This window comes from Photinus pyralis, unplaced genomic scaffold, assembly GCF_008802855.1.
Source record: "Photinus pyralis isolate 1611_PpyrPB1 unplaced genomic scaffold, Ppyr1.3 Ppyr1.4_LG8, whole genome shotgun sequence".
In the NCBI taxonomy this organism is placed as follows: domain Eukaryota; kingdom Metazoa; phylum Arthropoda; class Insecta; order Coleoptera; family Lampyridae; genus Photinus; species Photinus pyralis.
This window is the reverse complement of record NW_022170819.1, coordinates 15,420,522-15,446,250: the sequence shown is the minus strand read 5'-3', so window position 1 is coordinate 15,446,250 and position 25,729 is coordinate 15,420,522. Positions and strand designations below refer to the sequence as shown.

The 25,729-nt window shown below is 38.2% G+C and overlaps 3 protein-coding genes across 5 annotated transcripts; 1 reads left to right on the top strand and 2 right to left on the bottom strand.

Annotated features, from left to right (window-relative positions):
• Window positions 1–8,231: 8,231 nt before the first annotated feature.
• LOC116178863 (intraflagellar transport protein 56-like) lies at window positions 8,232–10,467 on the bottom strand. 2 transcript variants are annotated; one of them, XM_031498493.1, is made up of 9 exons: window positions 10,399–10,467; window positions 10,200–10,349; window positions 9,977–10,145; window positions 9,695–9,926; window positions 9,520–9,649; window positions 9,147–9,473; window positions 8,932–9,100; window positions 8,446–8,798; window positions 8,232–8,398 (listed from the first exon to the last, which is right to left on the bottom strand). In XM_031498493.1, the coding sequence occupies exons 1-9, from the start codon at window positions 10,399–10,401 to the stop codon at window positions 8,258–8,260; spliced, it is 1,674 nt and encodes a 557-aa protein (XP_031354353.1). In that variant the 5' UTR covers window positions 10,402–10,467; the 3' UTR covers window positions 8,232–8,257. The 2 variants fall into 2 exon arrangements, with proteins under 2 accessions (XP_031354353.1, XP_031354354.1); XM_031498494.1 differs by lacking the exons at window positions 10,200–10,349; window positions 10,399–10,467 and having other exon boundaries at window positions 9,695–9,933; window positions 9,977–10,077.
• A 3,967-nt stretch (window positions 10,468–14,434) lies between these two features.
• LOC116178641 (cytosolic Fe-S cluster assembly factor NUBP2 homolog) lies at window positions 14,435–15,518 on the top strand. The gene is made up of 5 exons (XM_031498203.1): window positions 14,435–14,649; window positions 14,701–14,789; window positions 14,838–15,019; window positions 15,068–15,239; window positions 15,287–15,518. Exons 1-5 carry the CDS (start codon window positions 14,539–14,541, stop codon window positions 15,507–15,509), a joined length of 777 nt encoding a protein of 258 aa, XP_031354063.1. The 5' UTR covers window positions 14,435–14,538; the 3' UTR covers window positions 15,510–15,518.
• Window positions 15,519–22,859: 7,341 nt separating this feature from the next.
• Window positions 22,860–25,350, bottom strand: LOC116177703 (actin-5C). Of its 2 annotated transcripts, none has more exons than XM_031496755.1 (2): window positions 25,193–25,350; window positions 22,860–24,279 (listed from the first exon to the last, which is right to left on the bottom strand). In XM_031496755.1, the coding sequence occupies exon 2, from the start codon at window positions 24,265–24,267 to the stop codon at window positions 23,137–23,139; it is 1,131 nt and encodes a 376-aa protein (XP_031352615.1). In that variant the 5' UTR covers window positions 24,268–24,279; window positions 25,193–25,350; the 3' UTR covers window positions 22,860–23,136. The 2 variants fall into 2 exon arrangements, with proteins under 2 accessions (XP_031352615.1, XP_031352614.1); XM_031496754.1 differs by lacking the exon at window positions 25,193–25,350 and adding an exon at window positions 24,443–24,595.
• Between the last annotated feature and the right edge of the window lie 379 nt (window positions 25,351–25,729).

The window sequence follows — 25,729 nt, the reverse complement described above, 5'->3', positions numbered from 1 at the left end:
CAGGACATCTCAGTACACCTGAAGCTGTTGGCACGATGTAGCAGTGACAGAAACCGCCGCCTTCAAGTGTATTACAGAAACTGGACAAACCTTCTACATCTTTTAAAGCCCCTTCCCACAAGGCGTTTTTGAAGCGATGCAAAGTGGCGCGTCAGAATAGCATGGTACGCGATTGTGTGGCGCATCTTTGTAGGGCTATTGTGCGTGCTGTGTTGACAGGCACCCATTGAGAACACACTTTCCGGACAGCACTGACGAACTCTTAGCGTTCAACGTGCAAAAGCAGAATATCAGCTTCAGCAGGAGCTAATGGCGTGAGCTCGAGTGGCCACGTCTTTAAATAAAATGGTCCTATCCCCTCTACTAACAATTTACATAATGATCCAAGCCACATAGGACCTAAGACACAGAACATAGGACACACTTTGGACAAGGGTAAAGTCCCTAGATTACTTCATATTCCTTTTTGCGCGATCGGTCATTTCTGACTATTTACCATGGGTGTTTCCATGACAGTAGGTAGAATTTACCAGTTGCTATGATTACGACGACGTCAAAATTACTTACCGATCTAAAAACAGAACAGCAAAAATACTTACCGACGCCTTTTTAAAAATCAACAGTCTTACATTACATTTAATCTTTAATTATTGTTAGGTACATTAAACGTACAATTTGTGCTGTTGTTTCCTATAGCAAGACGCTCATAAAGTCATAAAGGAAGTTCAAAGCTAGTAAACTACATCAGACACATGCACATTTTTATGAAATTATTAACTTCAATTTTGACAAATAAACTGGTTACCTAGTGATATACACCATACCACTTCGATCATTTCGATTTATTCTGCTCGTTAATTTCTTAGTGCATATTTATATTGGTTGCATAATTTTAATTTCGATCGCGCAAAAAATGTTATAAGCACGTCGAACGTTAAGGGTTACCGTTCTCAGACAATAATTGGAGTCGTCGCTTCGCTCCTCCTCCAAACAATTGTCTTCGAACGGTAAAAATCCCTTACCGTTCTCCATACTTAATATACTATAGTAACGCGATACATTAGGCCTGTATTAGACAAAAAAATTGGCCGTTTGACACCTACTGTCAGGTTTGACATTTGCGACGCATCTCGCGCGAATCAAGCAAATACTGTTCCCGCACGTAACATGTACCTATTCTATTTTTTGCACGGATTAGTTCAATCGAATTTATATAAATTCAAATCCTTGTCGCGAGATTTTTGCGACATTATAATTCTTTTGAAAAAATCAAGTCCTCTGCCGATAAAGTAGAAATCTTTTTTTTTTAATGACTAATTATATTTACAATCTGCTCTAATAAGCAATAAGTAAATCAGGTGGATTACAAAGACAGAACATGTTGGATGCCGCCCCAGTGGAAGGCTTCCCCAAAAGAATTACTTATTATATGTACAGGTAATATTCAACATTCAAAACAGTCTAGTATCGGTCTGGAAGATCCAGGGGGCTGATTCTCCTCAGTCTGTTGATTGTATTGCTGTTATCTAGCAAATTCACAGCAAGATGGTTTGTATGATTTTCTAACCTCGAAAGATACTTTGCACTCACGCACTTCACTCCTTCTTTCACTAATTTCGCTCGAAGATCCCGGTGTATGACTTCGTTTTTAACGTACCATGGAGCATCTACTATTGTCCTCAGGGTTTTAGACTGGAATCTCTGCAAAATCTCCAGATTGGAGTTACTTGTGGTTCCCCATAGTTGCAGCCCGTATGTCCAGATAGGTTTAAGTATACTTTTGTAGAGTAGTACCTTGTTTTCTAAAGTTAACTTGGATTTTCGTCCTAATAGCCAGTTTAATTTCGTGAACTTTAGGCCCAGTTATTTTCGTTTACTAAAGATATGTTTTTTCCAAGTTAGTGTGCGATCAATGTGCAGACCGAGATATCTGACTTCGTTAGCTTGCGGTAGTGGTATATTATTAAGGGTTACTAGCGAACACGTTTCCCTTCTTAGTGTGAATGTGACGTGTGGACTTGGTTCCATTTGCTTTCATGCGCCACAGCCGGAGCCAGTCTTGGACTTGACTGAGAGAGATTTGTAGGTTTTTTGATGCAATAAGAGGGTTTTCATGAGTTGCAAGAATAGCAGTATCGTCTGCAAATGTAGCGGTGGTCGTATGATCGTTGGTAGGTATATCCGCCGTGTATAGTAGGTAGAGCACGGGCCCTAATACGCTTCCCTGTGGTACGAAAGTAGAAATCTAGAAATTTAAAATGTCAATTTATTGTTCAAAACTTCTGGTTTAAGCTTATTTTTGCCCCTGTACTACAGGGAATGATGTAAAGTGTATTTATATTTTCTTTTTTACTCTTCCATCATACTACTTATTAGTTTATGATCCGCACTAAATAGATAATTTCGTTGAATTTTTAGGCACTAGTGCGCGAAAGTAGATAGTCATTTGTAAAATTGACGTTCCCGACTTTCGTGTTTTATTGAAAAAACGCGATTTAGAACAAAGGAGTGCAAAAAAGAAAGAAATTACTCAGAATTTTTCGAAAACTTTCAATGAAGATCAATTAAAATATTTAGAATTGGGTATGTACCTACACACAAGAGTTTTATGTGGAGTGGTGAAACGATTGAAAAAGCGATGCAATTCCATTTTTCTTGTGATGTTTAAAGATTATTAAACGATCCGCTCACAAAACTTGCCCTGTCCAAGTATCCGCACAATCCAATAGAGCGACTACAAAATACATACTTTCCAACTGTTGATCAATTTCAAAACTGAGCCAAAATGGCTGCTATTCGCGTTACTTTAGTTATCTAGGGACTTTAGACAAGGGCAATCTCGCTCGTCACTTGGTAGCGACATTAGTTAACTTTAATGGGTCAACGTAAAGTTCAATGGTCGTACGGCAATTGAACAATTACCCCATTTTTTGTGGTGTCAAATTTTATTATCAGGTAAACAAAAGGCTACGTCCTATTTTTGTAGTGTCAAATTTCATTTTCAAGGTCAACCAAAGTCAATGAACCTAAAGTTATAGATAGCATGGTTATAGGAGGTACCCTAATAATGTGTTCTTTAGAAAACAATCATTTCGAATAAAGAAAGCTGAATTTTGAACGTCATCATGACCAACAGCAGCGACTGTGAGCGACTTTTGATCGATAGCTTGAACTACTTTTCAAAACCGTGTACTGTTCATCTACACTTGGACTTAATTCGCAAAGTCACCACCAGAAGCGAGAGACCGTTATACTTCACTGTTTTAGGAGCAGGGAAGGGGCCAGCGACCTTTGATCGATTTGACTAACTTTTCCGTCATCGAGGGAGAGATAGAGACATTTGAGCTTCACCTCTCCCGAAAAATTGCCAACATTCTGAAAATCAAAAATCATTGGCCTTTGTTTACCTTGAAAATCAAATGTAATACCAAAAAATTCTTGTAGTCATTGATCCTTGTTAACCTTGAAAATGTGGTGTTCTCATAGGGATAGGGTATATACTCCATATACGCCGTATACTCTCAAGGATTTGTTAGACATATAGCGTATACTCTCAATCAAGGCGCCACTGGACATGATAGTTATACATCAAGCGAATTGAAGGTCTTATGTCTTATATTTAGAGCGCTGAAACTGCGTTTTGAGTATCAAATTTTTATAAATTTGTCAGTGGATGACCCCCCCCCCCCTCGCGGTTTAACGGGAACATTACAACCACCCGCTCAACTGAGCACACTCTCAAAGAAATTGATGAGAATATCACTGAAAATAAAGTACAAAATATAGAGATGTTACGCACAAATATCGAAAACGCTCAATGAGCGAAAAAAACCCACATAACGCGTTATGACCGCAGCTAAATGACCAAACACTGAAATTAAATATTTTTCCGTGTTATGGTCGTTAACTTACGACCACCACGCGTTATGGTCATTTTAGAAGCGACCACAACGCGTTTACTCGTTTGAAGAATTACCATAATACATTGAATTATTTATTTAAAAAATATAATGCATTTTGAAAATCGCATGATGTAGACGTTATTTCGGTCTAAAGACAAAAAATTATGACATCCTGTATATGACAAAATTTCAATTTATTAAGTGTAAATCGGGGGATTACCTATGAATAAGCACAGAGGTGATTTTATTTGAATTTGAATTTCCGTATTTGTTGTTCGTTTTAGAATTGTTTGTACCTAATTGTGTACAACACCGCGCGTACCCTCGCGCGACTGATGTGCCGAGTCGAATGGTGTACCGCCACGTGTGTGTTATAACAGGAGGCATAACACGTAACACGTAAAAATATTTAATTTCAGTGTTCCTGGTCATTTAGTTTCGGCCACAACGCGTTGTGTGCGTTATATTCGCTCATTGAACGTTTTCGATATTTGTGCGTAACATAGATACCTACATCAATAAAACTAGATCAAGGTTACAAAAGAGTTGAAGACATTCTTCTGTGTGAACGACGGAGCGGGGTCTTGATCTACTTTCAGCCTGACATCTGAAAAGAGAGGGAGAGGTTTAAGGGTCAACGACCGATAGAACAAAAAGCTTTGGTTCATTTTCCGAGGTCACCACATGGCCACGAAGGGGGAAATATTTAAGGCTGAACGACCGGACGGAGCTCTCCATGAGACGAGTGATCTTTCAACTGCAACTATTTTCCAAGGTCACCACTAGGTGGCGAGCGACATTGAACTGGTCGAGAACTGGACACAAGGCCAAAAACAGAAGCAAGACGAGCTCTGGGACTTGTATAGGGCTATTTTTTTTCCCCTCTCTCTTCCAGATCAACCCAGACCTACCGGAGGAAGCGTCTACTGCACTGGTAATTGGCATTCCTCTTAAGGTAAGTCTTCTGCCATATATCTATATTTCTGTATATATATTTATTTCTTTCAGATATCTTATTACATCCGTGTATTTTACAGGATTGATTAGTACCCCTAAGGATATGTTATATTTATGTCTATAGGTATCTAGTTTGATGCAGTCGTTCATAATATGTTGCACCGTCAGGGTTTCCCCGCACTGGGCACATTTTTAGCGTAACACAACGAAGTTGAGGTAAAGCTTATGTGCTCGTGTTTCCGTCCGTCCGTCCGTCCGTTCCATCAAGATCTCGGCCCCTGGGCCACCTAGAGACTTCGGGTTTTCGCTAATTGATAGCTGTTATGGTCTATATTTGCCCATTTCGATCAGTTTCATTTAACTCCATATTTTGCGCAGACTGCGCAATGCCAACTTTCATATTTATGGAGGTATTTCTTTGAAATTTTAACCACAGATGCTTCTAGTAAAGGCAAACATTTCGCATATAGTAAAAATTATGTGGGCATGCGCAGTGACTGCACAGACTGCTCATAGCCAACTTTCTTATGTATGGTAATATTTCTTTGAAACTTTATTTTACTTATTTAACTCCTCTCTTTCTCTGGACGTGGACGTACTTCAATATGCAGATTCGACATTTTGTGTGCTTTCGATGACGATGCATCGTTTCAATACTTTGTGTTACGCGGCAATACCCACGAGTGGGTCTTGGAACATTTTTTATTTCTCTTTCCCAATAGGATGTGACTTAATCTGGTATGTTAGATTCTCAGTCTTGTTATTGCAATCTGATCTTTTCTTTTAATTTTCCATTTGGTACACCTCTTCCCCTCTAACTGTGGGTGGATTACTCTAAGGTGTGTTTCCTTTGTCGACCATACTTCCTGCCATTTTCAATATTGTTACTATGAATATATACGGTGTCCAGATGATTGCCGCGTACTCTAAGTTTGCTCTAACCAACGATGCGTACAATATTTTTAATGTTCGCTCAGATCTAAAGTTTGTTCCTTGTCGAATTAAAAATCCTAAATTACGGAATGCCTTGTTAATAATGTAAGAATAATGTTTGTTAACATTTAGTTTATGGTCAAGTAGTACCCCTAGGTCATGCATTTCGTAGACACGCATTAGAATCTCCCCGTTTAATGTATAGCTGTACAATTCATAGTCGGTGGCTCTTGTAAACGTCATAGTAGTACATTTAGCGACATTAAAGCTTAATTTGTTTAAAGTTAACCAATTATAAACCGCGTCTAAATCACGTTGCAGTAAAATCGAATCAAATTTGTTTTGTATCCCTTTAAATATCTTGAGGTCATCTGCATAGAGCAAGATTTCCGAATGTTGAACACACTTAACGACATCATTAATAACAAGGTTGAAAATAGCAGGGCCTAATATGGAACCTTGCGGAACTCCCGAGGTAGCTATGTATTCTCTAGACTTATGTCCACGATACCACACGTATTGAACACGTTGTGATAGATATGATTTAAGTAAGTTCAAGACATTTGCGGGTACCCCGTAGTTATTCAGTTTACACAATATCACAGAATGGTCCACCCTGTCAAACGCTTTGGCAAGATCAGTAAAAATAGCATCAACTCTGGAACCCTTGTCCAAATTCTCCGCAACATATTGAGTAAAGGTGAATAAATTTGTGACAGTGGATCTTCCCGAGACAAATCCGTGCTGTTTAGTTGATAAGTACGGAGCTAACTTGCCAAAAATTCTTTTGTGTATTATTATTTCGAATATTTTTGCAGGAACTGACAGTAACGAAACAGGTCGATAATTTTGAAAAACCTTTCGGTCACCCTTTTTGTGCACTGGCTGGAACAACTTTACTTAATTTCCACACGTCAGGGAATTTTCCACATTGTAAACAGCAATTATATATGTGGGTGAGAGGCCCAACCAAAGATTCACTACACCCTTTAAATAGGTACTGAGGCAGTTCATCTGGACCTACAGATCTTTTAGATCTCAATGACTTTATTGCACTTAAGACATCAGATTCTTCAATTTTAGGTAGATTTATATCAATATGCATTAAGTAATTAGCCTGCGATTCGCTATTGACATCAACTTCATCAGTACTCATACGCGAATACACCGACTCAAAGAATTCTGCGAATTTGTTTGCTATTTCATTTCCTGACTCAATCCTAGTGTTATCCTGCTGCACTTGCTATGTACAATTCGGAAATAATAAGACTCAAGAGAAGGACCTTGCGTGCATTTAGTGAGGGCATCAATACACCAACCTCGCGTTTACAAAATGTTGTATCAAAAGATCACTAAATGGTATCGGAAATCTTCGAAAGGTTGATGGCGCCATGGTAACTATTACCGAACATTCCCTTTCAAAGCGCTCACCAAATATTGGCATCAGCTAGGGATGCCACCTGTACTGTTGTAGTCCGGTTTTTTAAAAGTTTGTCCGGTCCGCGATGAAAATGTCCGGGAATATCTCAATAATCAATAGTACCAATTTTTTCCAATAAAAAATATGTAGGTGGGCATGAGGTGCTCTATAGTGTAATAAACATTAAACTACAAAATGTAATTAAGTGCGGCGTTTTATTTTTGAAAATAAATCTTAATAAAGTATGTTTATTTTATATCAGGTTTAAATTGACATTTTAATAGGTTTGAATTGGGTTTGAATGAGTAGGCTAAGTCTCTCTTGAACCGTAAGAGTAGATTAAAGTGATCACCTTAACGGTAAGGGTACTGGGTAATGAAACAAATCATTGTGTAGAGCAATGGCCTCTGTCATTCTTAATAAAAATGGAACGCGGAGCACGAAATAAAATGAAGTTCAGAACAAAATACAATATTGTTTCCATGGAAACGACGAGATAACCAAGGAAGGGAGAACCTAAACTTGCTATTTTGGACGTTTTTCCGCTATAAAATAAAGTTTTGCATTATACTCGACGATAAAGGGAAACTAACAATCTCGTGAAAGTTAATTCAATCCATGGTTAAAACATGAAACATCCCTTTATCGTGTTATATAATAAATTACTACATATGTATCTCCTAGTTTACGTTCGGGTTTTCGGAATTTAAAAGGTGGCAACCCTATCATCAGCTGATACAAAAGACGGACTGAATGGTTCCTAACGCTCTTCAGGTCGCCATATTATTTTCCCAGGGGCTGTTACAAAAACAGTAGGTACTTGATACCTATCAGTCGTTTGTCATGTACAGGGCCAGCCTCTGTCTATTGTACATAAAAAAACGCGTAGCGGAGGGTGAATGTGGCCCATGAGCCAATTTCTGCCAATCGCCGAGGCTCTATAGCACAGGCGTGCCGATCAAACGGGAAATCCACAATTACGGTCCTACACATGTTAGGGATAAAATTCTTTTATTTGTAACATTAACACAAACTGCAAGGGTACTTAAATTATAGTAAGTCTTCTTTCTTTTGCCCACTTTCGTATCACTTTTGCGATTTGATCAGCTTGATTGGAGGTGCTGCTACGCAGAAGTTGAAGCACGTCACTCAGCATATCCACAGGAAATCGTTGCGCGATAACACCCTAAAACAACACTGTATTCTAGACATTGAAGGCGAAAACCGTTCTACCTGAAAAACACCCACAATTGCACCTCTTTTTCCCTCCCAGAATTCGGGATTCGGTTCCAGCCTATCCAGCATGTCGAAAGCCTTGGCGGCGTACCAAAACTCGCCCATTTTATAGCAGTCGTTTGCGATCAAAAGCAATAAGTTGAAGCTTTCCGCACTGGTTTCCATCTTCAAGTATAACTCCCAGGCCAAATGGGGTTTCTTGTTCATCACGTAACATCTCGACAAATTAGAGATGTAGATGTAATCATTTTTTATTTTCACATCTTGGACTAATAGTAATGTTTCTTCGGCCTCTTTGTACTGTTCGCAAGCAGTTTTTGCCTGGCCATAATTAAAGTTGAAGGTATCGTCTGAAATATTACGCCAACAGTTAAGAGATGCATTCCCCACTCCATACTTAGATTTGTGACAAGCCTACTTAGGATAGAGACACAACCCAGTAGATTTAATTTTGTCTAAGTACGGGTCTTCTATCTGGCTTACCTGAGTGATAGAAGCTTCTGATTGATGTTAAGTACACTAAGACTTCCTCAAATTGTCCTGCCAAGAAAAATGCTGCTGCCATACACTGCCTGCCTGGGATCGTGTCACACTCGCTGGCAGAGCTCCCCACCAAATGGAAACACTCCTCGGCTGTTTTTATGTGCTCAGCCTACGTTTGGGATATTTTACTACGATGATAAAAAATGACAACTTACAGAGTTCAATTCTTGGCCCAACGCCGCGTTGACCACACCTTTGAGGATGTACTCCTGCGGCACCGCCGGTTGCAAATCCTTCAACAGGTCGTAGGCCTCTTTATTATCGTCGTGCTTCAAGTGGTGTATAACCAAATTTAGTCGCGCCTCTGGGACGACGTCCACTAATCCCGGAAACACCTGCATCGCGCCCTGGCCCTGCCTGAAAACCACCAAGTTGTGTTTTACAAGATCATGCCCGAATCCCACGTTGGCGCTCTGGTCTACTATCGCCCTTATTTCACTTTCGGCAGCTGCGCCATTATATAAACGGAAATGATTGCACGCCTAAAAAATACTGGAATGGGCGCCACTAGGTAAATTCGGCGATTACCTTCAAGTTGGTGGCAATAACGGAATCATTGTATTGGTTCAAATAAATTCCCAACACTTCTTGGGATACATCGTAATAATCAAGCTTGTAGTAGCACAACGCAACGTACACATTTAAAGCTAAATTCTCTCTAAAAATTTACACGTTACCTAGTATGCTGATCCTGGCGACCTACCTGTTTTGCAACAACAGGCGTTTATAGATGTCAATTGCTTCCTGATAATGTGCACGCAAATAGTGAATGGCGGCTAAACTTAGCTGATCTTCTAAGATATCTTGAAGCTGTTGGTGATATTCCATCAGTGCTACTTCATCGCCCAGTTTGTGAGAGAGGTGGAAATTTAATCGAGTTTTAAGGCCACTTTGCGATTCTTTTTCTAATGCCGCCTTCGACTCCGTGTACATTCCTAAAACCTAGCTGGCTAACTCCATGGACTGTAAGCAGTCGGTTACTCACCTAAATAGAAATTGCAGCACGCTATGTTAACAACAACGTTTTTAATTGGGCCATGTTTTGCCAGTATGTTCGTGTAGATATCAAAAGCTTTTTTGTAATTTCCCAAGTGAAACGCACAATACGCCATCCATAGAGCAACGTCAGCGTTGGCATCTTGACTGTGCTGAAACTGCATTTACATTAATTCCACTGCGTGGTGGAAACGACGAATAGCTATAATTACCTCTAGTAAAGTTATTGCTCCCATGTAATCTCGTTTTGAAAGGAAGTCCTCAAAGGATGGCACGTCGCTGTTGGCAGAAGTTGTTCGGACAGAAACTTTGCCCGCCACATTTTCTTTAGACAGCAAAGCTGGTTTCGCTCTGGATAATATCTACAAAGAGACCTAAGAATAGACATCAATTCGCACGGCCTCTACGTACCATTTATACATACAACTAAATATTGGGGTTAAAAGATTGATTGATGGTTAGTGTTGGTTGCTATAGGAAACGGTGACACAAACATTGTGAATTAATAAAGGTATCATTATTGGTCAAAATTATGTTCAATGGGGGTTTACAGTATATAATAAGCATATACCTGAAACAATAAAACATTTTTTATTTTTTGGACAGTAAAAGTTTATTTAGAAATAGAGGCTGATTAGCAAAAAAATAATGAGCATGTGCGGTTTTAATGGTTTATTCAAAACGATATGATTGTGGCGTGCTCTGTGACGTAATAAGCCCGACCAATCGGCTCCTAGAATCATTCAGATGACATAACGAATTGGCAATATTGCAGGAGAATGTCATTTGTAACTTGTGTCACCTGTCACAGGCACTTGTCACTTGTCGTTCACTTTCGCGTTAAGCTGGATTCACATGAATACGAAATCCGACGATACGATCATCCGAAATGCTTATGATTGGCCAATAATTTAAAATGTGCTTGACATTTCAAACTATTGACCAATCATAAGAATTTCGGATGACCGTATCGTCGGATTTCGTATTCATGTGAATCCAGCTTTAGATGCAGTTAAACATCCGGCAAACATCAGATCAGGTTTGCGACGTATTTAGACTGAAGCGTTTCAAATTCGGACTAAAAACACAGCTTTTCAATAATTTATTTTGGGTTTATTTTACTCTCAAGTAAAAATTGAGGACACACGGGTCTTTATTTTTAGTGTACTTTGTAGATCAAAAATAAAAATTAAGCCGGGATGATTCTCCTTTGAATTTGAGTAGGTAAGTCAGCGGCGCTGTGGATGAACGATTTACCGGGGGTGGTACATTTTTGGGGGAGTCTTCATATGGTCGTTCAAAAGATTCTGTCGAATTTTTCGTCAATGTGGGTTCAAGGTATCTGGCATTTTGGATGTCTAGAGATATTATTGGCTAAAAGAAAGTATTTTTATTGGTAACGCGAAGAATTACGTTTTGGTAGGAAGAATTACGAGACCTCTATAGTCTATTCAATACTCCAGTTGACCGACATCGGAGAGAACTCTGTATCTTTGTGGCTTAAGTTATTAAAACGCTAGCGACTTCCTGGATAAGACCATATCAATGGAGAACGAGAAGCATAATACGTTTCATCCACTGTGGGAAGGGGACAACAAAAGAAACAAAATAACAATAAAAGTAAATTATACCGATGAGCGAACAAGGGCCACGCGCACTACTTCACTAAAAGATGGAACGTTAAACAAGTTAAAAAAGTAATCGTAAAAAAAAGCGGATTTCCACTTGCATTCATTTCCCATTTGTAAGATGCAACTTTTGTTATAATTGTAAAAATCCGGCCACAAATATGAAAGATATAATAGCGTTGCATAGGAGCAATCAGTTTTTGACGTCCGACTTCAATTTCAGTTTATAAGATGAATTTCATTTCAATGTTTTCATAAATAAGAAAGTTGGCACTGCGCATGCGCAAACCTAAATTTTGAAACTAACGTTAGATTTTCCTTTGTTCCAAGTGCCTATGTATCAAATTTCGTTTAAATACTTACTAATTAAAAAAGTTTGCAATTCGGCTTATAAATGGTTGAGATGCGAAAAGGGCACCTGTGAATTTTAAATCCATTCGACTCAACTGTTGGCATTGCGTATTATATGGCTGAAGCTATGCCCATATTGAATTTCATGCAATTCAGTTCATAACTAACGGAGATGTCAAAGCGACAACAGCAATACAATAGTACATTATATATCAAGGTAGAGAAGTCCACTATTATTGCCTGAGCACCAAGATTACATCTCGAGGCGCTTGCGCCGAGGGGTGTAAGGTGCGATGGCAATAATAGACTTCTCTACCGTGGTATATATACTATTTTTTTCACTACTAGCACTTGAAATCCTCTAAATTAACATATTATATTGATAAGTTAACGGTTGGACAGAATTGTTTGTTTCTTAATTTAACATGTCAATCAAGTACGTGGAAGTACAAGTCAAACAGGCCGTATTTTGTTCTGTCATTGAGATTTTTCAAAGAGAAATTTCGTTCGAATTTTTTCAAAATGTGATAATTTTAGGTATGTAATTTCTCTGGAAATTGCGAATGGTGGCAATTATTCGTTTTAGAGAACTTGTCTAAACGTTTATTGAGCGAAATTTCGGGTTGTGTTTTCTAAAAGTGACAGCGTGACAGTTCTCATTATTGACTACTAGTTAATAATAAAAAATTATTAACCACTTTGAACAAATGCCGAGAAAGCCTACTTTACAAGTGGAAAAAAGGTTAATAATCATGTCATCAGACGCTAGTAGTGAAAAAAATTATAAACGATCTCTAGGATCGTTAATAAACGGCAAAAGTGTAAAATTATGGAACATGTAAAAAACGTTTTTGTTTTTGTTTTTTTACAATAACTTTTTTAGTAATAAACGCAGAAAAAATTCCTCACTTGGTGCAAGCCACCGACACCATAACGCACCAAATAGCGAAAAAAGTAGAACAATAGCTCAACTAGTGGCGTCTCAACGAACGAGCGGACGGACGTACGGACGGACAAAGTGGCCACAATTGCGCATTTTTTTTATTTTTGTAGAAATGGGCTAAAAAGAAGTCTTAACCTGGATATTTTCACGATACTATACCGGAAGTCGCTCGCATGTTACAGTCTCTCAACGTTTCTCATCTATCTCCTTTTCTTTAGTATGTGCTGTAGTGTTATGCCAAACTATGCATCTCCTTGTGGTACACCCTTATTGTTTCTCCATATTCTGTCCTTCATCCTTTATACTCCTTTAACTTTGATGGTATTTGCATCTCTTCCAGCGCAAGTAGGTAGTAATTTCGATTAATCGATTTATTAGTGGTTTCATAGGTAATCGTCCGGTACCTGCTTTGTGACGGGGTGACGTGATTTGGGATTAATTTCATGTCAAAGTCATTGATCACGCCCGACCAGCTGGTCGAGGGTTGTTAGTTCTGTCAGATTTATTGTACCGAAAGCCTGTTTAAAAACTATAAACAATATTTCACGATACTACAGTGCGCCTTTTCTATTATTTGCTTGATTATGTGTATAGCGATTGAGATTTGAAATTGTCTAAATCCACAAACTAAACAGAAGGAATGTCAATTAAAGTACCCCCCTGCCCCTTCTCGTATTGCTAAAACAAAGGAGCTGCAGTCTGTTAGTCTGTACGAGATGAGAAAGCAACAAAAAGAGCGAAGAACTGTAAGAGGTACTTCCTCCATGGTATTTAAAGGGTTATTCGACTTGTACAGAGAAACATCTTACTAATAATATCTTCCACGTGAAGACATAAATAGAAACTTTGTAAGGCACCTGTTGTACATAATAAACAAACATGATTCTAAAGAAAGCAAGAATGCTTCAATAAACAAACGTCAACAGGCTGGCTACTTAATTATTGTTTTCGTCAGATTTACGGTGAAATTGATTAGGATATACTATACAGTCAGGTCAAGTTAAATTCTAAAGGTGGGTTCATAGCTCTCCGTTCATACGTTGCGTTGATCCGTCAAACGGATAGTACGTTTTGTTAAGGTTTATAGCAATCCATCCACATTGTACATTTGCAAGTATAACCATATAACCTAAACTTTATTTTGTACTGTACCCTCCGTGATTTTCAGTATGTGAAAATGGTACGAAAGTAAGAAAACATTGCTATCTGATTATTACCGTGAAGAACGAATAGACGAACGCTGTTAACATACCAAACATAACCTCACTCTTGTTAAAAACGGACCAACGGAAACGTAAATGTTCAACTTCAACCAACTTTTCCGTCGTAAACGGACGACGTACGATTTAAAAATTTGCTGTCTTCTGATTGGCTAACGGACAAACGGAAACGTATGAACGGAGAGCTATGAACTTACCTTTAAGAAACTGTACAAGAAAATTAAAGAATCAGCTAATTGTGAAGGGTGTAAATTGTGACTTATGTGTAAACACACCTTTAACCCATAGATCTACTCTACTGCAAACAGGTGTGCGTTTGTAATTTTGTAGTCTGTGACTAACCTTACTTATTAACACATACTAAAAAGTACTTCAAATTGATCTAATTGAAACGAAAAATCTCCAAAAAATGATAGACAGTGTAAAACACATAATCCTGGTGGTGTCTGGAAAGGGCGGAGTTGGGAAATCAACTTTTAGCACCCAATTTGCTTTGGCATTGAAGGAGCGCAACTTGAAAGTTTGTCTATCGGAAATTTAGCTACACTCTATCTACTCTGCTATATTTCAGGTTGGCCTATTGGATATAGATTTATGTGGGCCCAGCATTCCATACTTACTGAACCTGGAGGACAAAAGCGTGCACCAACATGCCGAAGGGTAAATGTGTACTTTGACCTCTTCTCATTACATAGTAGTACATCGTAGGTGGCTTCCGGTGTACACTGACACTCAACAAAATTTTGCCGTTATGTCCATAGGGTTCCTTTTAAATAATCGTAATTCCGCCGTCGTGTGGCGTGGTCCGAAGAAAACGGCTATGGTTAAACAGTTTTTGAATGACGTTCATTGGGGCGATTTAGATTATTTGATTATCGATACCCCACCAGGTAAGTAGGAATATTTCTGTTTTAAGTATGCGCACTTTGTGCTTTCAGGCACATCGGACGAGCACATAACTGTTATGGAAAATTTAAAATCGATCAATTGTGATGGTGCCATTGTTATTAGCTCCCCTCAGGAAGTAGCTATTGAAGATGTTAGGAAGGAAATCACATTTTGTAATAAGACTGGAATACCGATCATTGGTCTTGTAGAAAATTTGAGCGGGTGAGCTGTAAATGTTGTAGTGCTATTTTACAGTATTGTTATTGCAGATATGCGTGTCCGCATTGTTCGGAATGTACGAATATTTTTAGTACAGGTGGAGCTGCGTCGTTGGCAGAGCATACGAAAATTCCATTATTAGGTACATTACCTATTGATCCTAAAGTTGGTACACTTTTAGGTAAATCTGCAGTAACTGAATGTGCTGAATCACAGTTTGCTAAAGTAATGAATGAAATTGTAGATAAAGTTACCAAAAAAGATAGAAATTGATTTCAGAAAGCATATTGTTTCTTTATCCTAAATGGTTTAGTATAGGACAGGACCATATGCATTTGGAGCTTATATTCGAATGATTTATACAACCTCCACTCTCCGCATCCTCTCAACTACTTGACAAAAACTAAAGGTTTACACGATTTAACAAAGGCTGTGGACAGTATCCAAAGACTATTTATTCTTGCTTTTGTTGCACCCTGTACATGCCATGCCAGGTTGCCAGAAGTGGCTTGCATTAGGTACCTACTAAAATCTTGGATCAAAATAAATGGTTGAAAGCTAAACTACCGTCTAAAAAAATGCATTCGACTGTGTGTATTTACTCACTTTTGAGTTATCTTGACAGTATCGACATATAATAAGGTTATTTAAGAGTAGCTTCCCAGTTTAAGACACCTGTAGTTTTTGTACATGGCAGATTAACAGTTTGGTTCCATATACTTGATAATTTTCCTTATGCTGTAGAGTGTAAAGGGAGCGGGTTTCGTTTGGTGTAAGGGTGTGCCTCTTCTACCTGTGAGCATTGTATTAAACATTCTATTCAATGCTGTGAGGTAATTTGTGTTACCTTCTCTTAACAATAGCTAGGTATCTGCAGAGAGAATGTATATTTGAAACATGGAACTAGAGACCCGTTAACTACTTATTTGTCTATGTCTACTTTTAAATGATAAAAGCTTCTGAAAGAAGCCTAATTTTATGCAACCAAAATAACTTCTTGAAACAAATAAAGATCTGGCTGTCATATTAATTATTATTTCATTACTTTCCGGTCACAGGCTCTTTCTATCGCTGTACCGGGGGAAGTAAGGGGAACTTTCAGAAAATACCTATCATATACTAACACCCCACCAAAAATCAGTTAGTTACTAATTTTGTCTAATTTGGGGCATATTTTTAAGTAGGCTGTAGGCGAGTAGCGAATATTGCACTCCAGCGCCATGTGTTTTATTTATATTTTTGCGCGATCGGTCATTTCTGACTATTTACCATGGGTGTTTCCATGACAGTAGGTAGAATTTACCAGTTGCTATGATTACGACGACGTCAATAGTTATTTACATATGAGTATGGTAAATCAAGGTTTACGTTAACGAGTGAGATGTTTACTGCCGAAGCGTAGCTGAGGCAGGAATTTCGAAACGAGTAACGTTAACTGATTTAACATACAAATGATGTAAAACATTTTATTTCATACTGCTCTTTTTTCTATTAAAATGCCATACAATTTTTGATTAGAACGTGTACGCGTTCAATTGAAAGCAAAAGTCGATCACTTGATTTATTTGATCTGACAGTAGTTTGACACATTAATACATAGGTTTAGATGGATGTCAATTGATGTTGCTGGGCAACATTTCCAGTCTGGTAAAAATTTTCAGTCTGGTAAAATACGATTCACCAGACTCAAATCAGTCTGGGAAAGCGGCGATTACTAGATAGTATGAAATAAAATTACTTACCGATCTAAAAACAGAACAGCAAAAATACTTACCGACGCCTTTTTAAAAATCAACAGTCTTACATTACATTTAATCTTTAATTATTGTTAGGTACATTAAACGTACAATTTGTGCTGTTGTTTCCTATAGCAAGACGCTCATAAAGTCATAAAGGAAGTTCAAAGCTAGTAAACTACATCAGACACATGCACATTTTTATGAAATTATTAACTTCAATTTTGACAAATAAACTGGTTACCTAGTGATATACACCATACCACTTCGATCATTTCGATTTATTCTGCTCGTTAATTTCTTAGTGCATATTTATATTGGTTGCATAAATTTAATTTAGATCGCGCAAAAAATGTTATAAGCACGTCGAACGTTAAGGGTTACCGTTCTCAGACAATAATTGGAGTCGTCGCTTCGCTCCTCCTCCAAACAATTGTCTTCGAACGGTAAAAATCCCTTACCGTTCTCCATACTTAATATACTATAAAGTCACTAGACCCAGTTGCACCAAAAAAATTAAGCCTTGCTTAAAGTTAAGTCGAACTTAAAATCTATGGCAACGATTATTAAGACAATCGTTGCTGGTATTTAAGTTATGCTTAACTTTACGGGATACTTAATTTTGACGCTGCAATTGGCCCTAAATATAGAAAATACCGTAATCCATTGGGCTCGTGTGTTAGAGAGAGAACGCATGATTTTTGCCCAAAAATGGCGGAAGTTACCAGATTCTATATAGTAACTTACAGTGTAGTTACACTTACAGCCAGCAGTCTTGCAGGAATTTTAAAAATTCAGGCTTCTTTTCTTGTTGCATTATTGTTTAATTATATTAAATTTCGTTCTTAAATAGAGACTTACGTAAATATTATATGAAACAGTCCATGTTTTTCCATTTTCAGTTCTAATAACAAACGTGCAAATTAGTTCGTAAACACGATTTCTGACAAGAATTGTCTCGGTGTCTCCAGAAACACCATTTTTAATATATTCTTTGGTGGGTGAAAAGTGGAAAATATCAGGAAACCATCTACACAACAAGTCGGGAGCAAGGGGCCGTTTTACAAGTCATTTAACGCGGGGATCCCTTTTAATAGCTTGATCATAACCTCAAATTGGATTATTGCACACAAAAGAAAAATTACAAAAAAAACGGCCGTTCTGGAGACGAAACTATGTAAAATAATAGCAAAACAGATGTGTACTTAACTCTTCTCACTTTCTTTATCCAATTTTCTCTTCTTTGCAACTCATACGGTCTGTTGGGAAAGCTGTAGAATTTTACAGAAGAGTCCGTATTTATGTACGAATTACTGCATCCAACAACACAGCAAGATACTCTGGCCGAACGAAAAGTGTTTTTCGAAGTCATAATTGTTCTTTTATTTGGAGTAAGCAGAGCTTGTAAATATTAATACAGTAATAAACGGTTGATGAACTTGTTTCACCACACCTTATGTTAAATTCGCCACCAGACGGCGCCACATCCGAATATGCTACTCGCGCCTATATGAGCTACTGAATTCAAAAAGAACCAATACTAAATGTATTGAAAAATGAGTACGAACAAATGGACGGACAAAGAAATTGGCTGCAATAGCGCACCCAACTTCGTTGGAAAATGCGCAAATAATAAGACTGCAACTGTTAGGTAACTTATGTCCGTTTGCACACCCACAGATATACAGAATAGAATAGAGGTTTTTATTCAACGTCAATTGTCATTACGAAGTGTGTTTGTTATAGGTACCTACTTATGAGTCTTATGCGATCCTAAAGTACCTATTCAAATAACAGGTCACGACCAACTCCAAGACTCTGTAACTAACGAAATGTTATTACAGTAGAGACGCGTTTTGACGTTTAGGACTTGGAAAAAGTGCAACCATATTTTCGTTTTTTTTTGTATTTTTCTCTGAAACGGTAGGGAAATTTCGAATTAGAACAAGGAAAAGCTTTTATGGAGAATGCATTTTTGTCAAAAAGTATAGTAAAAGTTTTTCTTCTTGTAAAGTCAATCAGGGAACATACGGTATACCGATTTTTTTTTTAATTTTTTACCCGTTTATACCTAAATATACATTTGTATCTCTGTTCCACATGTCTTACATTCGAAGGATGGTCTTTTGTAAATTAGTAATATACAGGCCGATTCAAATGCGAGGGCCACCATGCATGGGCGTACGCAGCTTTTGGTCTAGGGAGGGGCAAAAAATAAAATTGGCGAAAAAAAAATGTTTAATGAAACACATAATATACATTTTTATTTTGAGTAGGTAATAGTTACTAAAAACGTCTGCAAAATTATTATATCTCAAAATATTAGTTATTACCCCTTTAATATCAATTAATTTTGTATTAAATATGCAAAAAAAATACGGGGCGGAAATAGATAGGTAGATATAAAGGCCATTTCGGTATATCGGTAGAATTTTAGGCAAATCGGTAGATCTACCGAAAAATCGGTAGCCGGAACATCACTGGTGACCACTGCAGAGTGGTTTGTGTTAACGGGCGATTAGTGAACGATAACTTCGCTCAGCCCGATGGCAGGTGAGCCGGGCTCGGCGCCTAGCTATGCAGGTGCCGGTGTGCCGAATAATCCGATGGGCATGGGAACAGCGATTTTCAGGATCGGTACCCTAATTTATGGCTTAAAACCTCTTTCATTGCTTAAATCTCAAAGGAAAAGGTTTTGAATTAGAAGCCAACATCAAAGACAATTCTTACATATATTTTTTAACAAACATAAAACGTAACCTGTGGCCAGGCCCCTCCCTGCGTACGCCCATGCCACCATGGGTATCTCGGGAACTGTAAGAGATAGGTAGGTAGTTTAAATTTGGCAAAGTTGTGTATTTTGATGCTTAACAAAATGCAGTTTTGAAACTGAAAATTCTGACTACTTCCGGAAAAAAAAACGAAATTCTGAAAATCGTTTTTGTTTTTTACTGAAGTTATTTACAAAGATATTTAATAATAAATGACACATTATTATGGCCACTTTTTTCCCTCTACAAGATGCTACCTTTAAATTTGAAGTTTGACGTTTCGTCTCCGGTTAACTATCATCAACTTTGTTTCTTATGGAAGTAATTTTTGATTTGATAGAGATTTTTTTTCTGATTTCAATAATGTACATAACAATTTTTTAATGTTTGTAAAATATCTTTTTTTGCCTTTGTCTCAACTCTTAAGTAACGTACGTAAGTAGTTTCTTGCGTTTTTACGAAATAATAGCGTTATTTCTTATTAAAAATAGTTGACGTTTATATTTTTGAAATCAGAAAAAAATTATTTATCAAATGCCACAAAAATTCAAAAATGCTTCCATAAGAAAAAACAAAGTTGATGATGGTTGACTGGAGACGAACTTAAAATTTAAAAGTAGCATCTTGTAGAGGGAAAAAAGTGGTCATAAGTGGGCGATATGGACCATGCAAAAATCGTGTCGGCGTTGTGGGCATTCGGCGAAGTGTCCCGGCCCCATCAAGGGTAACTTTGTCAAATAACCTCTACCTATCTATAGTTCCCGAGATCCCCATGGTGGCTTTCCAATTTGAATCACCCTGTATAGGTCAATTATTACACATTAGGTACACTATTATAAATTAATACTAATATCATATGTAATAGGTACTATCATTGAATAAAGAGCTTTATTCAATGGTACTATTGAAGTTCAAAAAATTTAAATTGCAACAAGGTATGGATTATAAAGTTGCGGTATTTTAATCTGCAATAAGCAAAGATAAAGAATATGGAAGACGGTCAAACAAATCGCATTACAAATAAACACCCACACAAGGCCGCAGCTTGCCAGACATCAACAACAATATACAACAGCCCTTTGTTCTAAAAATAACGTAAAATTTTGATATTTGTTGTAAAGGAATATTACCTATCCCCATTTCTATTATTTATTTCATATTTCATAAAACGGTAGGTAGAGGAGGTACCTTTTGCAATAAATAGGAAAGGGAAACCAAATAAATTTCCAAGCAAGTAGTTGACAAAATAAAAATATTCCAGTGAACGATTTTTTTCTTGCTGTCAGCAAATTCTACTATTAAGCTTGTTTCACAATTGACGCAAACGTAAACGCCAACGGAAACGCAAACGGTAACGTGAACATGAACAAATTCGCAGTCTCACAATTAACGTTACGCTCCTGGAATGTTAAGTTTTGTAACGGAATATTTTGTTTATTAAAATGTGTTCTGTGGTAGTTGAACTAACCTAAAAAATGGATACCGACAGCGAAACTGACGAAGTAATAGTTTATGTATTCATGTTACATATTTACAGACTATTCTATTCAATTCAACAAACGGATAATCATGCAATACTTCGTACAAAAATAATTAAGTTTTGTTTGGTCTTTAAAGGTTATGTGGCTGGATCGCAAGCGCGCGCATGTTTAAAACGCCAACGGGAACGGGAAAGATAAAAGTTGACCAACTGTCGCGTTTGTTTCACGTTTTCCCGTTCCCGTTGCGTTATATGTGAATGGAAATAGTAAATATTCATGTTTTAATTAAATGCTCACGTTCACGTTCGCGTTAGCGTTCACGTTGGCGTCAATTGTGTTGTGAGACAGGCTTAACACGCTCTGTTCAACCTTGAAAGAGAATCGCTAAATGATTTAACATAGGCAACTTACATAGCCTGCTAGTTTTTTTGCTCGTAAATTTTTGTCTTTTATTATTCCCATTACACAGTACTAGCCTAGTTAAAAAGTAAGAACAACTCCATCACAAGATAAAAGCGCTTATTTCACGTCTTTATCATATTTTTTTCTGGCTTCATAAAACTCTTGGTGGCACCCTCTGTGAGAAAGAAGCTACACTGTTGACCGCGATATTTAGTCACAGCTGCGTAGTTTATTTCCATTTCTCCAGTTTACATGCCCATTTTTCAGAACTTCATTCACCACTTTTTTTATGAAAACTTTTGAGCTTCACATGAATTGCCAAAATATAGATAAGAATTCACGCTGCCCATCCTATACAGTTGTATTGCTTAAAATGCTCCCTAATTTTTGCAATTAATTCCTATAGTAGGAACTCTTGACACGTTTTCTATATTTTTTAAACATATATTAATGGACAAAATATCAGTTCATATTGTATGGAAACTATGCTCTCTACATCTATCTACCTAATACATATTTTTCCGATCATATACACTCCTTGCTTATGAAATGGTGAATGAAGTTCAGAGGCAATGCACGCCCCATTGAATTACATTTGCATCACCAGTTGCCTATATTCTCTAAATCCAAACCTTAAATTTGTGAGTGCAATTTACAAACAGCCATTAGACTGCCACTCTTCTTTTATTGATTGTGCAGTGCCAGACAGTAGCACAACCAATCAATAAAAGAAGAGCAAACCAAAAATCCAAGGGAGATAGAAATTATATAAAAAAGAAAATAAAGAATTACGTTAAGGCATTGAATAGTGCATATTCAATGACAAGGCGGTCTGAAGAGCATTCATTCATTAGTACCAAGGGATTTATACCTATTGTTTTTTAATCTACCTAGTCATGTAATGTAATCATAATAAATCTAAAGAATTGTGTTCACTTTCACAAGAGAAAATGCTCAATACATTATTTCACCAGCAGCGTCAAAAGAACATTTGTGAAAATGTTGGATGTATAGCAATTTATTTAATTCATTTCCCAATTTTCACTTGGCCTGGCCAACATTGGACAAGAACAGCTTTAGAAGATATTCCACATTGATATTTGGAATAGGTACACGCACTAGTTTTGAACAAAAGAACAAGGACAAAAATTATTCAAAAATGGGAATTTTTATAAATCAATTTTAATGTATAAAACAACAGAATAAATACAAAGGACGAAAAAAAGCGAAAAATAATTGTAATATACATTTTTATTATCCCATAGTTTATTAGCCTAAAGTAAATAATATTATAATAGTCTTGAAATCTGCACATGGGAAATAAATTATTACAAAATTAAGAAAGTAATAATACTTTGGCCTAGTGCAATGCAAGTGCCGCGCGATGCCCGAAAGGCGCCGTACTTGTATACAAAAAACATGGCAGTTCCGATTACCGTATAACGGCAGCCTATCGCAGATATAATACAACTGGAATGATGCAGGAATGAGGGTGTTGATGAATACGAGTTTAGAAGCACTTCCTGTGGACGATGGATGGTCCGGATTCGTCGTACTCCTGTTTCGAGATCCACATCTGTTGGAATGTCGAGAGCGAAGCGAGGATTGATCCTCCAATCCATACGGAGTATTTCCTTTCAGGAGGAGCGATGATTTTGATTTTCATTGTGGATGGAGCCAACGCGGTGATTTCCTTTTGCATGCGGTCGGCGATGCCCGGGTACATGGTGGTACCGCCGGAGAGTACGGTGTTGGCGTAGAGATCTTTACGGATGTCAACATCGCACTTCATGATCGAGTTGTAGGTGGTCTCGTGGATGCCGCACGCTTCCATTCCCAAGAACGACGGTTGGAAGAGAGCTTCGGGACAACGGAACCTCTCGTTGCCGATGGTGATCACTTGACCGTCGGGTAATTCGTAGCTTTTTTCTAGGGAGCTCGAGCTGGCAGCGGTTGCCATTTCCTGTTCGAAGTCCAACGCGACGTAGCAGAGTTTTTCCTTGATGTCACGTACGATTTCTCTTTCGGCGGTGGTCGTAAAGGAGTAGCCACGTTCAGTTAAGATCTTCATGAGGTAGTCGGTTAAGTCACGACCGGCCAAATCCAGACGAAGGATGGCGTGAGGTAGGGCGTAGCCCTCGTAGATCGGTACTGTGTGCGAGACACCATCTCCGGAATCCAGGACGATACCGGTGGTACGACCGGAAGCGTACAGTGAGAGAACTGCTTGGATTGCTACGTACATGGCGGGTGTGTTGAAGGTTTCGAACATGATTTGGGTCATCTTTTCACGGTTGGCTTTTGGGTTCAATGGGGCTTCGGTTAAAAGAACAGGGTGCTCCTCTGGTGCAACACGAAGTTCATTGTAGAAGGTGTGGTGCCAAATTTTCTCCATATCGTCCCAGTTCGTCACGATACCGTGTTCGATGGGGTATTTCAAAGTGAGGATACCTCTTTTGCTTTGTGCTTCATCACCGACGTACGAATCCTTTTGGCCCATACCAACCATGACGCCCTGATGACGGGGGCGACCGACGATTGATGGGAACACCGCCCGGGGTGCATCGTCGCCAGCAAAGCCTGCTTTGCACATACCGGAACCATTATCAACAACTAAGGCGGCAACTTCTTCGTCACACATTTTGGATTAGTACTGCAAATAAAAAAAAAAAACTGTTACCAACGAACTTGTGAATGGATCAAGGGGGTGGCGTCACAAATTTATGAATGGAAACGTTATTGATCACGATGAGCACACAGTGAAATCCGTTAAAGGCACAAAAACCACACCCTACAGTATAACACAAGACACTTACTTTATAAAAAATTTCAAGTTAAATTATGTACAAATTTCTAGCACAGCTATAACGTGCCGTACCGAATATCACAGAAGAATGTCTGAAATTTAAAAGCGGTTAACCATATATATAAGCGACGAAGGGTCATCGCCCCACCATCGTTAAAATGACAGCATACCGGCGCAGTATCAGTGCTTCACGAGCCAATCGCCAGCAACATTACCATATATGGTATTACAATGCAGCGATGCCCTCCCCCTTTCCCCGCGCGGCGAACAACTCATCTTATGACACACTTCAAATTATTTAAAAAAAACGGTTCGCGGAAATTTGCATGACATCTCAATGAAAGCCGAAACAATTACGATTAAGACCAAAATTGGAAACCACGCCCTACAAATCAAGCCTAGGGTGAAAATTGTGAGACAACGTAATGAAAACCCATTGAGGGGATAGGAAAATTGGGGCATAACCGGTGAACGTACTTTTGTTATATATTGTTTGCTCGAAGAAGATGAACGGACACTGCAACTTGCAAGCATGCCAGTTAATAATAAAATTTCAATGCCGAGGTCGTATAATTTTAAACCGACAACAACCACCTGACTCTTTGAGCCTGTGCCAAACAACCTGTTACTCCCAAAAAATTGCCGTTAACTTCAATTGATCCCTAACAATTGCATATCAAACACTAATTACAATTACGCAATTTTCTCAGAGCAAAAGGATAACGAGCATTAATAAAAGATAAAAATAAAAGTATCTTACCGTTTAACAGAAAAAAACGTCACAGAACGTCAACGTCGGCAACGAACAGCGTACGATTGAAAGATGCCGGTTTACAACTTTGAGGAAGTGGAACTTTCGAATCGGACCGGTAGAGGTAAACCCGTAGGGAAATTCGAAAAATTATCACGTTTTTTCGACGAAATTCGCTCGAACCCGCGAAGTTTTAACACGGCGAGACGTGCGGCGATCGAAATTAATTGCAAAAATCGTCGATTTGCCAGAAAATAATTGACAATTACGCGTTGAAAGCTCACGGCCGCCCCTACGACGTGATCGCAATGGACGTGCCCGCCCCGCCACAGTAACTTACAAACGTTACCATATATGGGCATAAAGCGAATATTGTACGCCGATTGGTAGATTCAACGGTGAATTTGGCCTAACCTAACTACAAGGATCGCGGGCAAGACGACGGTTATCAACATGCCGGCCGGCGAAACGATTCATCTCGGGGTCTTGTCCTCGTTCCTCGACCTTGAATTTTGCCGTTTAATTGCGATTGTAATTAATTTATTT